The 12,774-nt window shown below is 57.6% G+C and overlaps 2 protein-coding genes and 1 long non-coding RNA gene across 7 annotated transcripts in view; 1 reads left to right on the top strand and 2 right to left on the bottom strand.

Annotated features, from left to right (window-relative positions):
* The window catches only part of LOC112654636 (uncharacterized), a 112,210-nt gene that overhangs the window by 77,201 nt on the left and 22,235 nt on the right, over positions 1-12,774 (bottom strand). The gene's annotated exons all lie outside the window — the stretch shown is intronic.
* On the bottom strand, positions 37-2,784 carry APEX1 (apurinic/apyrimidinic endodeoxyribonuclease 1). 2 transcript variants are annotated; one of them, XM_025438932.3, is made up of 5 exons: positions 2,632-2,784; positions 2,267-2,392; positions 1,890-2,077; positions 965-1,157; positions 37-828 (listed from the first exon to the last, which is right to left on the bottom strand). In XM_025438932.3, exons 2-5 carry the CDS (start codon positions 2,322-2,324, stop codon positions 311-313), a joined length of 957 nt encoding a protein of 318 aa, XP_025294717.1. In that variant the 5' UTR covers positions 2,325-2,392; positions 2,632-2,784; the 3' UTR covers positions 37-310. The 2 variants fall into 2 exon arrangements, with proteins under 2 accessions (XP_025294717.1, XP_048950343.1); XM_049094386.1 differs by lacking the exon at positions 2,632-2,784 and adding an exon at positions 2,517-2,535.
* Positions 2,844-9,007, top strand: LOC112654416 (O-sialoglycoprotein endopeptidase). Its single transcript, XM_025438931.3, has 11 exons — positions 2,844-3,176; positions 4,920-5,039; positions 5,217-5,392; positions 6,981-7,076; positions 7,211-7,260; positions 7,378-7,456; positions 7,963-8,028; positions 8,117-8,207; positions 8,421-8,496; positions 8,596-8,694; positions 8,830-9,007. The coding sequence occupies exons 1-11, from the start codon at positions 3,062-3,064 to the stop codon at positions 8,867-8,869; spliced, it is 1,008 nt and encodes a 335-aa protein (XP_025294716.1). The 5' UTR covers positions 2,844-3,061; the 3' UTR covers positions 8,870-9,007.

Here is a 12,774-nt window from a genome sequence, read left to right as displayed (position 1 = left end):
CCCCACCAAGGGGTCAAATACAAAAGAACGCGAGGCTGAAACTATGGCTCTTTATTTTCATGTGGACAGTTCAAAAGAAGTCATCAGTAGTAGCTTTTGCTTAACATAAAAAAAAGGCAAAAAATTGGGGGAGGGGGTTAAAAGAAAGCATCACTAGGAGCCTGGTTGAAGGATTTGTGTTTTTAGAAGGGAAATACAGTGCAGATATGTCTAGAGAGCAGTTTTTAAAGAAGTTTGTGGAGGTTAAGTTTTAAAGCTAGCTTGGGGAGGGGGGACTTATTTCCCAGGCTTCCAGTCATTTGGGAGCATGTCACAGCGCTAGGTATAAGGTGATAGGACAGTGGTCACTGCCCAGGGCCTTGGAACGGATCTTGCTGTCACACAATGCAGGTAAGAGAGAGTGAGACAACAAGAAGTAGTCAAGGCGCCAACCAACATTTTTGGATCGCGCATTCATCATGTAGGTCCAAAAGGTATATGCGTAGGCCGTGTTGGGGTAGAGGTGCCGGAAACTGTCAGCCAGCGGCACAGCCTGCAGCAATTCCCCAAAGCCTTGGCGTTCTTGGGGAGTGAAGCCGGCATTCTTCTTGTTTCCCTTGGGGTTACGCAGGTCGATTTCTTCGTGAGCCACGTTGAGGTCCCCACATAGCACGAGGGGCTTGCGGGAAGCCAAGCCCTTCAGAAACTTGCGGAAGGCTTCGTCCCAGCGCTGCCGGTACTCCAAGCGCACCAGACCTCGGCCTGCGTTAGGCACATAGGCGGTCACCAGCACGAACGTGTCGAACTCAGCCACAATCACTCGGCCTTCCTGATCGTGCTCCTCCTCACCTGCACGAGGGAGGAAACAATCAGCATTGAGAAGTTAGAGAAAAGGGAAAGCCAAGGAATCTGGATCAGGAGCCAGAGTGGGGTACTGGCGGTTGGTCTGGAAGAGCTCAGGGACTAGGCATCCGCCGGGTCTCACCGATGCCATAGGAGACTTTGAGCGGGCACTGGCGGGACAGCAGGCCCACACCGCTGTACCCCTCCTTGTCTGACGGAGCCGACCAGTACTGGTGGGGCAGTCCAGGTAGCTCCTGAAGTTCAGCGGGTAGTTTGTTCTCTGAACATTTGGTCTCCTGGAGGCAGAGGATATCTGGCGCCTCTTCCTTTACCCACTGTAAGCAAGATGAGTAGCAGTAAAACTATCAGTTGAGACGTTTACTGAGAACCCAGTGCCAAGTAATAGAGCCACCAAGTCCCTACGCTTAAATGGGAAGACTAGCAAGCCGGGGCACCTGGATGCTCAGCATCTGCCGTCAGCTCAGCTCAGGTGCCACGGTCCCGGGAGGGGCCCCATGTTGTCCGTCCCCTTCTACGCCCCCCACCCCTGCTTGTACGCACTCTCTCAAGTTTTTTTTTTTTTTTTTTTTTAAGTCTAGTAAGCATGATATTTAAGCAGTCAAATTCGGTAACTGACAACTAACGGAGAGAGATAAAGGGCGCGGTTACAAGCAACACCGAGGAGCCTGTTTCATAGTGGATGGCCACCTAAGCTGTGTAAGCAGTACTTTTAAAATCTTAAGTGAACTAAAGGCGGAGCTCCAACCCCTGACGCCCAGCCTATGCAGCCCGGCACCGCTACGCAGTAGTTAACTGGAGAAGACGCTGGAGATGGAACGCAGTCAGCCCAGGGAGCAGGTCCTGCAACCTGCCGGGAGGCGGAGCCATGGCGCGCGACACCCGGCCCCTGGGACAGTCCCAACTCGGCTACGCCGCGCCTTTCAACGCTCCCACAACAAGCAAATTGCAGGCAGCAGGCGAGACCCGCCGCTGGGGCCGAAAGGGGGCGCGGTCGCGAGGCCCGACGGCGCAGAGCGCGGACGTCCTCCTCCGCGAGTCCAACTCACGTCGAGACCCTTCTTCTTGATCCAGGCTCGAAGCCCGTCCACGTTCCAAGAGCAGATCTTGAGGGTGGCCGACTTGCCGCTGGGCGCCGTCTTCTGATCCGGGGGGTCCTCGTACAGGGCCGGCCCCTCCCCGGCTGCCTCTTTTTCGCTTTTCTTGGCTGCAGTCTTGCTCTTCTTGGCTTCCGGCTCTTAAAGATAAAAAACAGACGAGGAACGGGCGCTGTGCGAGGCCCCGCCGAGGGGCTGGATGCCCCGACCCCGCCGGGCCCCGTCGAGACGCTGCGGGGCTGCGGCCTCTACACCCGCTGCGCCAACCTCCGTCCGCCGAGGGGCCCGACGGCCCGCCGCCTGCACGGCCGGGGCCCCGGGGCTCTTACCCGGCCCGGGCTGCTCGCCGTCCTCCGCCGCGGCTGCCTTCTTCCCCCGCTTCGGCATCACTGAGCCCCACGGCCTCCTGAGCGCGTCCCGCGCCGCCCACCGGAGCAGGGTCTGCACCGCGTGACCTGCAAGCGAAACGGCGTCGTGCACCGGGTGAGCGCGAGGGCGAGGCCGGCCCCCCCGCCGGCCCGCTCCCGGCGCCCTTTCCCGTCCCCCGCGCCGCAGGCCGCGGAGCCCCGAGCCCCCGACCCCGAGCATCCCGAGCATCCCGGGCCCCCGGGGCCGTCCGCGCGAGCGCTGCCTTCTGGCCGATCGAGGCCCGGACCTAGGGCCCGGGCGCCCCCGTGGCCACCCCGCGGCTGACCTGCTCGGGCCGCGGCCCGGTGCTCCTCTCCCGACACAAAGACTGGGGCGCGCTCGGCCCCCACGTGGGCGACCCGGGCTGTCACGTGAGCCGGGCCGGCCCGCCTCGGGCGGGGACTGTGCGTGATTGGGCCGTCGGGGACACGTGACGCCGAGGCCCCGCCCCCGCCGAGGCCCCCGCCTTCCACCCGGGGCTGTTCACTGATGTGCCAGACGCGCGCCTCCCGCCGCCGCGGGGAAGCAGAAGGGAGCGGAGGAAGCCCGCGGGGAGGGGGGAGGGGGAGAGGGGAGGGGCGGGCCCCGGCGGGAAGCGGGGCGGGGCCACACTGGGAGGAGCGGGCGCGCTCCGGGCCCGGCAGCTGGGAGGGCGGGTCCCTAGGGGCCCTCGGCTTCCGGCCGCGTGCGCCCCGGGGCTCCAAGCAGGCGCGGCCATGCCGGCGGTGCTGGGCCTGGAGGGCAGCGCCAACAAGGTCGGCGTGGGGGTGGTGCGCGACGGCGCGGTGCTGGCGAACCCGCGGCGGACCTACGTCACGCCCCCGGGCACAGGTGCGCGCGGGACCCGCGGCCGGGCCGGGCGGGGAGGTGGGCGCCGCTGCACGGTCGCCGCGGGAGCCACACCGGGCGGGGCGGGGGGCGGGGCGACGGGCGGAGTGGTGGGCGGGGCAACGGGCGAGGGCGGGGCGACGGGCAGAGTGATGGGCAGGGCGGGCGATGGGCAGACAGGGCGATGGGCAGGCAGGGTGATAGGCAGGGCGATGGGCAGGCGGGGTGATAGGCAGGGCGATGGGCAGGGCGGGCGATGGCCAGGGCGATGGGCAGGTGGGGTGATGAGCAGGAGGATGGGCAGGGCGGTCGATGGGCAGGGCGGGAGATGGCCAGGGCGATGGGCAAGCAGAGTGATGGGCAGGGTGATGGGCAGGGCGGGCGATGGGCAGGGTGATGAGCGGGCAGGGTGATGGGCAGGGCGATGGGCAGGGCAGGGCGGGCGACGGGCAGGGTAATGTGCAGGGCCACGGGCAGGCAGCTCCCCCCAGGTGGCCGGGAGGGTTAGGAGCAAGGGCATTCGCGGTCATCAGTACGTGGCTTGGACTCGTGGTTCCTGCTTTTAAGATGCAGATGGCAACGCCTCATTGTTGGGTCTCGAGAGCAGACGGGAGCACTGAACATAGCACGACTTTTAACCAACATTGTTCCTAAATTTCCATGTTGTCCTTCGCTCTCCCTTAAACTCCGGCACCTATGGGAAAAGACCAGTTTAGTGCATGTACCTGGAAAGCCTCTCTGAAGCGCCCTGTTACGGTGGGGGGCTCGCTAGGAAACAGGACTTTGTTCTGCGTTCGCTCTTCCAGGTAGTTTTGGCCCCGGGAGCACGGAATTAGGGTAGCCAGCGTTTTATGATGCTTTGATTGTAATCTATCTAATGTTGCGTGAAGGACGACGACGTGGTCGCGTGGGGCCTGTAGGGCCGCAGAGAAGGTCACGTAAGGGCAGGACATAGGTAGGCACCACTGGAACGGAGTCCTGAAGGTGGTGTAGGAGTTGGGTTTGAAGAAGGGCCTTCCTGAGAGCTGGTCGGCCTCGCTGGGGGCTCGAGAGCGTGCATCCGAGAACCTGGAAGACAGGATGCTTGAGGGGAGTGGAAGGGACTTTTCCCACGCTTTGTAGACGCTAAAAGCCACACAGCCCTCTGTTTTCCCGGTAAAATGGGTTTATTCAGGAGTAGTAGAGGATGGCAGTTTGGATCCGGGAAGCTGTGGCAAGACCATAGGCAAGTCCAGAGAACAAGCAGGACTGATCTTTTACAGGGAGGACGGGGTCATTGGGAGGGGCTGTGATTATAAAAAGGTCATTGACGGGGCAGCTGCCTGGCTCAGGGTCAGAAGTGTGTGACTCTTGATCTCGAGGTCGTGAGTTTGAGCCCCGTGTTGAGTTAAATAGAGATTATTTAAATAAATAAGACTTAAAAAAAAAACCTTAAAAAGTGCATTGAGATAAACTGAGAGTATCAAGTGCAGTTGCTTTTCATTGGCTGGAAAATCTTTTCCTCTTGCTGGGGTGTGGAGTTAGAGGCTTCTTCCTGTCGGGGATGCAAGGTATTCCTCTTGCCATTGGGGTCTGCAGTTCAGAGGGAGCGGCTGGATATGAAAGCCTCCCCTCTTGGCCTCCTGACTCCATTTTAGAGACGATTTCTTTTATTTGGTGTCGCAGCTACTGAAACCCCTGCATTTGGCTTCCACCTACCTTTGCTATAGGAAAACCCCATAATCTGTGGCCTGCGTCTATCCCTAGGGTTCCTTCCAGGGGATACTGCTAGGCATCACCGGGCGGTTATCCTGGACCTGCTACAGGAGGCGCTCACAGAGGCTGGACTGACGTCCCAGGAGATCGACTGCGTTGCCTACACCAAAGGTACAGCTGGGAGAGCAGCTGACAGTGGAAATACACACCTGGGGCCTGGCTAGGTCCAGCCCGATGCTGCCCCCCGCTGCCCCCTCGACCCCTGCCCCACCTCTCACATCCCTCACTTTCCCGGCTCTATTTTTCCCAGCATCCTTAGGAACCTGACTCTCGTTTTTGTTCCCCTAGGCCCTGGCATGGGTGCCCCGCTGGTTTCTGTGGCTGTTGTGGCCCGTACCGTGGCCCAGTTGTGGAACAAGCCATTGCTGGGTGTCAACCACTGTATAGGCCACATTGAGATGGGTCGCCTCATCACCGGAGCCACCAGCCCGACTGTGCTATATGTCAGCGGAGGAAACACGCAGGTACTTGGAGGACTCCTTCCTGCCCCCCTCGTTTCCAGGGCACTGTGCCAGCAGCTCCCATGTCATCCCTCATCTGAACCTAAAACCTCACGTGCTGGAAAACCACAAAAAAGTTGGCGTCCTTGCAGATTGGGTGAGATGGTCACCGTGTTAGATGATTCTTAGACGTGTGGTGCTAAAGAGAACTTTCCAATTTCAAAAAAGAATAGGAAGGATTGAGGCCTTTAAACTAACAAAAGAAAAAAAAATAAAGTAACGAAAGGATTTTTATTTTTATTATTTTGGAACTTATCTTTTCTCTGTCTTAGCAGTTAAAACTAAGGGGAAAAAAAACACTAAGGGGCACCGTGATTTGTTTCTTTACGATAATTGCATGTTTTGTCTGCGTTCCTGGGGGGTAAATAAACAAGTTGTTCTCCCAAGAGTGTACAAACATAGGTAATTTCAAGAATGCTTTACAAGTAGCAGAAGGCGTTGTAGGTTTATAGTGGAAGACAGAGTGGCTCGGGGTATCTTACAGAACCTTTTGAGGTGGTGTTTGGAGAATGCCAGCCTTCCTTTCCTGCAGAACACCTGATGGGGTTACTGTCAGAAAAAGTCCTCGTCCCCAGCTTACGAAAGGCTTAGAATTTCATTTTGCAAAATAGTTACTTAGGATGAAGCACTGCTTCCCATGAAAATGACGTGGGAACTTTTACAGATAGAAGGCATATAGCTGGCTGGGGCCTGAAGGATGACTCACAAAATTAGGGACTTGGCTCGTGGAAAGTAGCAGGTAAGGAAGAGGAGCGGTGATGGTTTGCTCATCCTCTGACCTCTTAAGACCTGTGTGGGTGGGAAAACGAGGGAAGACAGTTGGGGAGACGAGCAGATGACAGGCGCAGAGAGGCAGGGTTTGTTTCCTTCACCCTCCGTGGCCAGCCTTTTAACAGCAGAATGCAGTCTACCCCGGAGTGGAGGGAGACCCTTAGCACCAGAAAGGGAAAGGGACTTCTTAGGGTCCCAAGGAAGCGCCCACTGTTGGAAGCGTACGGGTCAGTGGGCGGTAAATATTCTCTGCGGTAGAAGTCAGTCAGACGTGCAGAATGAACATAAGCTGATGACTACACAGAGCTGGGCATCCCGTGAGCGTGACCCTATATGGGGTTTTCCAGTGTTTGAACTCTGCTACTCGTCTGGTTTCCAAATGGCACTGCCTGGGTAGGATGACCTAGAAGGACTGGTTCCCTGCCCCCAGGCTCGAAAGCCCGTTCCTAGTCTATGCTATCCAGAGGTCTTTAAAGGACATACTAGGAACCTCCAAGCTAGGAAGACGTATTCGAGATGAGAGTTGCTTCTTCCCCCGCTGAGGCTGCCTTCTGTAGGTTAGGAATCTGCTCTGGGAATCCTCAGATTCCCAGGCTTTTGAGAGGAGAGTGTGAAAAAGTCTCTCTGCAGGGTGCGGGTGAGTGCTTTTGTTCCGTCTCTTATGGAAAGCTGCTGAGGCCGAAAGCTGCTGAGGCCGTTGATTCTCTGCTATGCTCCTCCCCGAAGCCAAATACTCCTCTTTACAGATGTGAGGTTTCACGGACACCCTCATCACCCTTAGGTGATCGCATACTCAGAACGTCGCTACCGCATCTTTGGGGAAACCATCGACATCGCTGTGGGGAATTGTCTGGATCGTTTTGCTCGAGTGCTGAAGGTGAGCGACTGGGGCTGGGGAAACAGAAGGTGCGGGTGGGTTTCTGGGGAGCCGTGGAAGCGGAGGAGAATGGCGGAAGTTAGCTTCTTAGGCTTCCTGGATATCTGACTCCATTCTCTTTTTCCCTCTGCTAGATTTCCAATGACCCAAGTCCAGGCTACAATATCGAGCAGATGGCAAAGCGGTAAGGGCCGTAAGGTGGGAGGAGGCTGGCTGTAGGGCTTCCAGGATTCCCCTAGGAGCGTTAAGGAGGTTGGGTGGCTTTGAAGGCTTAGCGTCTCAAACGCTCACTCCCACGTAGAGGCAAGAAGCTGGTTGAGCTGCCCTATACCGTAAAGGGGATGGACGTCTCGTTCTCGGGGATCCTGTCTTTCATAGAGGTGAGTGTGGGGCAGGTGAGGACAGCGCTGTCCTGCTCTTTAATGAGGCATACGTTTGGTTCACCATTGTCTCTCTTGCCTAGAGTGTGGTTGTGGTCTACGCTGGATGCTGCGTAAATCCATTTAGCGAGTATTTATTAAATGTCTTCTGTGTGCCCGGCGCTGTTCTGGGCAGTAGCCTAACTCTCGTGTGCGCGTGTGTGAGACAGAGACAGAGGAGCTGGTGGGGGAGGGTAGTAATAACATAAAAAGGGTCTGGTGGTAACAAGCGTCACGGAGGAAAGCGAAGCCGAGTGAGGGGCTGGGGGGCGGTGGGGCCAGGGCGGGCTGTAACTGGAGCCCCGATGCCTGTGGCCGTCGCTCAGTGTAGTGAGAGGCTGGGCGTGGGGTAGATGTGCCGCTACACTGTTGGGGTGAGCCGCGGCCCTCCAGGTGCCCTGAGCCTTGCTGTCTGGTCATCCCCAGACCGCAGTTCCCTGTCTCACCTGTGTTTTCTTTGCTCGTAGGATGCCGCCCAGCGCATGCTGGCCACAGGCGAGTGCACGCCTGAGGATTTGTGTTTCTCTCTGCAGGTAATGGGATGGAGCGTTGGGCGTGGGGGGACTTGTATGTAGCAGAACGATGCTGAGACCCCGTCCTCACCTTCTCTGTGCCCCGCAGGAGACCGTGTTCGCCATGCTGGTCGAGATCACAGAGCGAGCCATGGCACATTGCGGCTCCCAGGAGGCCCTCATCGTGGGAGGTGTGGGCTGTATGTATCGTCCAACCACGCCCCTCTTTCCTACTCCTGGGCGTTAGCATCCTCCTCCCTAAATCTAAGGGTCTGGGGAAATGACAAGTTTCTGCTTCCCAGCCCTTGCCCCCTGAATGCCTGCTTCGTTTTTGTGAGTCACACGCTTGAGCTATAGCCGGACCTCGCAGAAACAGCTGAAGCCGAGCCAGCCCTAACCCTCCGTCCTCGTAGGTAACTTGAGGCTACAGGAGATGATGGAGACCATGTGCCAGGAACGTGGAGCCCGGCTTTTTGCCACAGATGAGAGGTGAAGGCCCTTCCCCTGTGTTGGTTTCTTCTTTTTTTTCTCCAATACTGTGATTTTCTACCCTTAGTTCCCAAATTCCATGTCTCGTTTCCTTCCCAGATTCTGCATTGACAACGGGGCCATGATAGCCCAGGCCGGCTGGGAGATGTTTCGGGCAGGGCACAGGACCCCCCTCAGTGACTCTGGGATCACACAGAGGTGGATACCCTCCTGGGGGGGCAGTGGGTTATGTGGGAGGGAGGCAGAAATCAGCCGGCGGAGGGCCCAGAATCATAGGGGGATGGGGGGCTCTCAGGGCAAGGTGTCCAGCGAGCCTTCTGTGCTGCTTCACAGGTACCGGACAGATGAAGTGGAAGTGACCTGGAGGGACTAACAGGGAGCAGATAGTAGCCTCTGGGAGCCTGTGGAAGCTGGGCCTGCTCTCCGTCCCAGCCTGGGCGCTCCTGGCCCCCATCATCTGAACCTCAAGTTGACTCCGCAATAAAATATTTCTGGTTTTGTATGTTAGTAATTGGCTCGTGTGAACGAGGAGTGATCTGGAGTGGGCACCGGCTAAACTCTTGTTGATGGGCCGTGTGGACAGGGAGGAAGGAGGGCCAGAGCAGGGCCGCGGCTGCGTGCACAGGGGTGCGGCTGGGGAGCTCAGGGGGGAGGGCCAGAGCAGGGCCACGGCTGGGTAACTCAGGGAGGAGGGCCAGAGCAGGGGTACAGCTCAGGAGCTCAGTGGGGAGGGCCAGAGCAGGGGTGCAGCTGGGGAGCTCAGGTAGGAGGGCCAGAGCAGGGGTACGGCTCGGGAGATCGGCCTGAGGCTCTGTCCTCTGAGAGTCGTAACCGTGGTGCCCTAACCGGCGGCCAGGTGTGCCCCGCTCTGGGCTGCCCACTTGTGTTGCTCACGGCGCTGCGCTCCCGCGGGGAGCCTGAGGCAGCTCGCACGCTACTGGCTTGTGCCTCCAGCAGGACTGTGCTCCCAGCACCCACGTGCAGGCCTGCGGGGTCCCCTGAGCCCCCGGCTGCCGGCTCACGGGTCCTCCTGCCCTTTACCTCGCCTGTCCGTCACAAGTCCCCAGTGACCGCGTCCCCTCCTAGCGCTGTGCTCCAGTGACCCTTCCTCTCCACCCCTTCTTCCTCCTGGAATCCTGTGCAACCTTGAGCTACGAGCTGGTGATCAGTAAAGTCATCTTCTCCATGTCTTATCTTTTTCTTTTTCAAATTTATTTAAGATTTTATTTATTTGACAGGTAGAGACCGACAGGGCGAGTGGCAGAGGGAGAGGCAGGCTCCCCACCGGGCTGGGAGACCCCTGGGATCACAACGCAGGGACGGAGTGAAGGCACACGGCCGCTGGACCGCCTGAGCCCCTGGCCCGCCCCGCTGCGAGCCTGGGCCCCAGGACTGTGCTGCTCCCACGGCCTCTGTTGGGGCTGCTGTCTCGCTCCCGCCCCCGCCGTACCGCTGGCCCTGGGGGGTGGCCGTCCTCGCTCCCCACCCCCAGCTGAGTTCAGTTGGGGCCCACGCCTCCCGACCACACAGCTTAGGGACCCGGGTCCTAAGGGTCTCTGAGGTCAAGGGCCACCACCCCCACCCATCAGGTCTCCATCCTAGGACCCGCGGGGGTCCCTGTCCTCTGCGCTCTCGGCTCGTGCCCCTCCCGGAACCTTGGCCTGCACCCCGACGGCGCTCGTTCCCTCGGTCCTGGTCTAGACCACGGCTCCTCTGTATCCCCATGTCCGACGTCCGCTGTCTTTCCAGCTCTCCCCTTACTGCGCTGGATCCAGCAGCTCGTCTCTTGGTCGGGCCCTCCAGTCTGTGGGCCTCCCCTCCGCTGGCCTCATTGCCTGCGTGTCTTCATTTGCCTCCAGCTGAATCCCAGTCCTGAGCCGCTGCCCCCTGCTCTGGTCCTGCTCTGAGTCTCCCTGGGCTCAATTCCTGGGGCCGCGCAGCTGGAGGGGCTACGCGCCAGGCCCTGCCTCGTGCTTAAATCCATCATCCTCAGCTGGTCCCTAGCCCTCTCACTCTCCCTCTTCTCGATACTTGTTTTATACCTTCTGGCCCCTCAAATCTCCTGTATCTGCCCCGATCCTCACGCTTCCTTCAGCTCCTATTTTGATGGGAAGATAGAAGCAGCCAGAGCACTGACGGGCCCTCCCCGCGACATCTAACCACCTTCCAGTACTCGCTGGCCTCGGCTGCCCATTAGCAGCATCCTGGTACTACCTCCGGCTACCCGCTCAGCTGGGCTCCATCTGGCTCCGCAGAGGACGGCTGTTGTCACATCTGGGAGGCGGGCGGGGCTGCTGGGAGGGGCTGGGGAGGCCCCAAAGGGCCCTGCAGGGTAGAGAATAGCTCCCCGCACAGAATTCCCTAGGCCCAGAGGGCAGTGGTGTCAAGGTTGAGACCGCTATCAACACTCCGTCCTGGGCGCCTGGGTGGCTAAGCAGCCAAGCGTCAGCCTTCCGCTCAGGTCCTGATTCCAGGGTCCCAGAATCGAGTCCCGTGTTGGGCCCCCTGCCCTGCAGGGATCCTGCCTCTCTCTCTGTTTCTCATGAATAAATAAATAAAAATCTTAAAAAAAAAAAAAAAAAAAAAACCTGTCCATGCTCCCGTCCAACAACTTCTATGGTCAATCCCATCCCTCCAGCCCTTCAGGACACCTCTCAACAGTTTTCTCTCCTTTTCTGCAGTCAACATTTCCCTTTCTTTCCTAGATCTTCCTCTCAGCACATGGATACACCATCATCGTCCTCATCTTACAGACGTGGGCTCCTCATGGCTCCATTTCCCCTTTCAGTGGCTTCCTGTTTTTCCGCTCCACTTTATAACAAGACATTTTAGACATTTTCAAACTGTCCTTTCCAATTCTCTGCCCCGGCTCCCTGTTAAGGCCGCTCTCCAAACCATCCCCAGGGGCTTGACACAGCCGCCCCACGGCGCTCCCCGCGCACCCCACATAGCCAGTCCACGGCGTCTCACGCTCCCTCCTGAGACATTTTCTTTACCTGGCTCTAGGCCATGCTCTCTGTTTCGCCTCTTACTTTACCGACCGCTCTTTCTTCATCTGGTTTGCTGTTTTCTCCTCATTTCCCCAAACTAGGGTTTGGTCCTTGGACCACTCCTTTATTTACACACATACCTGCAGTGATTTTATCCACTTTCATACATTAAAACCATTTCTAAATAATAAATAAATAAGTAAATAAATAGATAAAAATAAAAACCATTTCAAGGTGGATGACTCCCAATTTTTTAGCTCTAACCTAGACTTCTGCTCTGAACATCTAGCTGTTGATGGGTATCTCAACCTGGGTGCCTAACAGACGTCTCAAACTTAACACACACAAAACAACCTTGTTTCTCCCCTTCCTCCAGCGGTAGACCTCCCTATGTCAGTGAATGACAACCCCGTCCCAGTTGCTCGCATCAAAAGCGCCCTGGTGTCTCGGACACCTCTTCTCCTCTCCGCCAGGTCATCAAGTCGCATGGACCTTGTCTTCACATATATCCCGGATCCCGTTTCTTCTTTCTTGCAGTGCTGCCCCTTGGACGTAGCCAGGAGCCTCCCCGGGGTTACGGCAGGAGCTGCTGTGTCCCCTCCTACGAGCCTCCACTCAGAGGCAGCTCCCAGCACAGCAGCCGAGGGAACCACGTTCCCAGAGAAGCCGGACGCTGTCACCCTGTTGCTCAAGACCCTCCGTGTCTTCCTGTTCCGAGTGAAAGCGAGAGCGGGAGGCCTGACCCTCCCCGCCCGCCCCACTTACTGCTTCGATCTCATTGCCTGTCCCTCACCTTGTCGGCTCCGCTCCAGCAGCAGTGGCCTGTTTCTCCCCAATCGCTGACTGTGCACTGACCCCTCCAGGTCCTCACACTGGGTGCTCCTGCCTGCGAGGCTGGTCCGTCAGCTGGAGCTTGCTCAGCCTCGTAATCTTTAAGTCTTTGTTCAACGTGTTTTCTTTTTTCGGGGAGGCTTTCCTGACAAACCTACTTAGAATTGCACTCTTCCAGCACTTTCTAGCCCCCTTCCTGGTTTTATTTCTCTTCGTAGCACTTACCACTGTGTAATCCCGTAGTTCTGTGCTCATGGTTTGACTCCTTCCTTTAGAATACAAACTCCATGAGGTCAAGGGATTGTCATCATGTTCTATTCATTGCCGTATAACCTCCCTAAATTCTCCCGCTTAGAATAAGGTGGACACTCGGCATTTGCTGAATGAATAAATAAATCGGTGCAGGGGTAAACCAAAGAGACAACCAAAGGCTATAAAGTAAGACTTGGGTCAAAAG

Source organism: Canis lupus, chromosome 15 (assembly GCF_003254725.2).
Source record: "Canis lupus dingo isolate Sandy chromosome 15, ASM325472v2, whole genome shotgun sequence".
Classification (NCBI taxonomy): Eukaryota; Metazoa; Chordata; class Mammalia; order Carnivora; family Canidae; genus Canis; species Canis lupus.
Note: the sequence above shows the minus strand (reverse complement) of the source record. Positions and strands in the feature narration are given on the sequence as shown.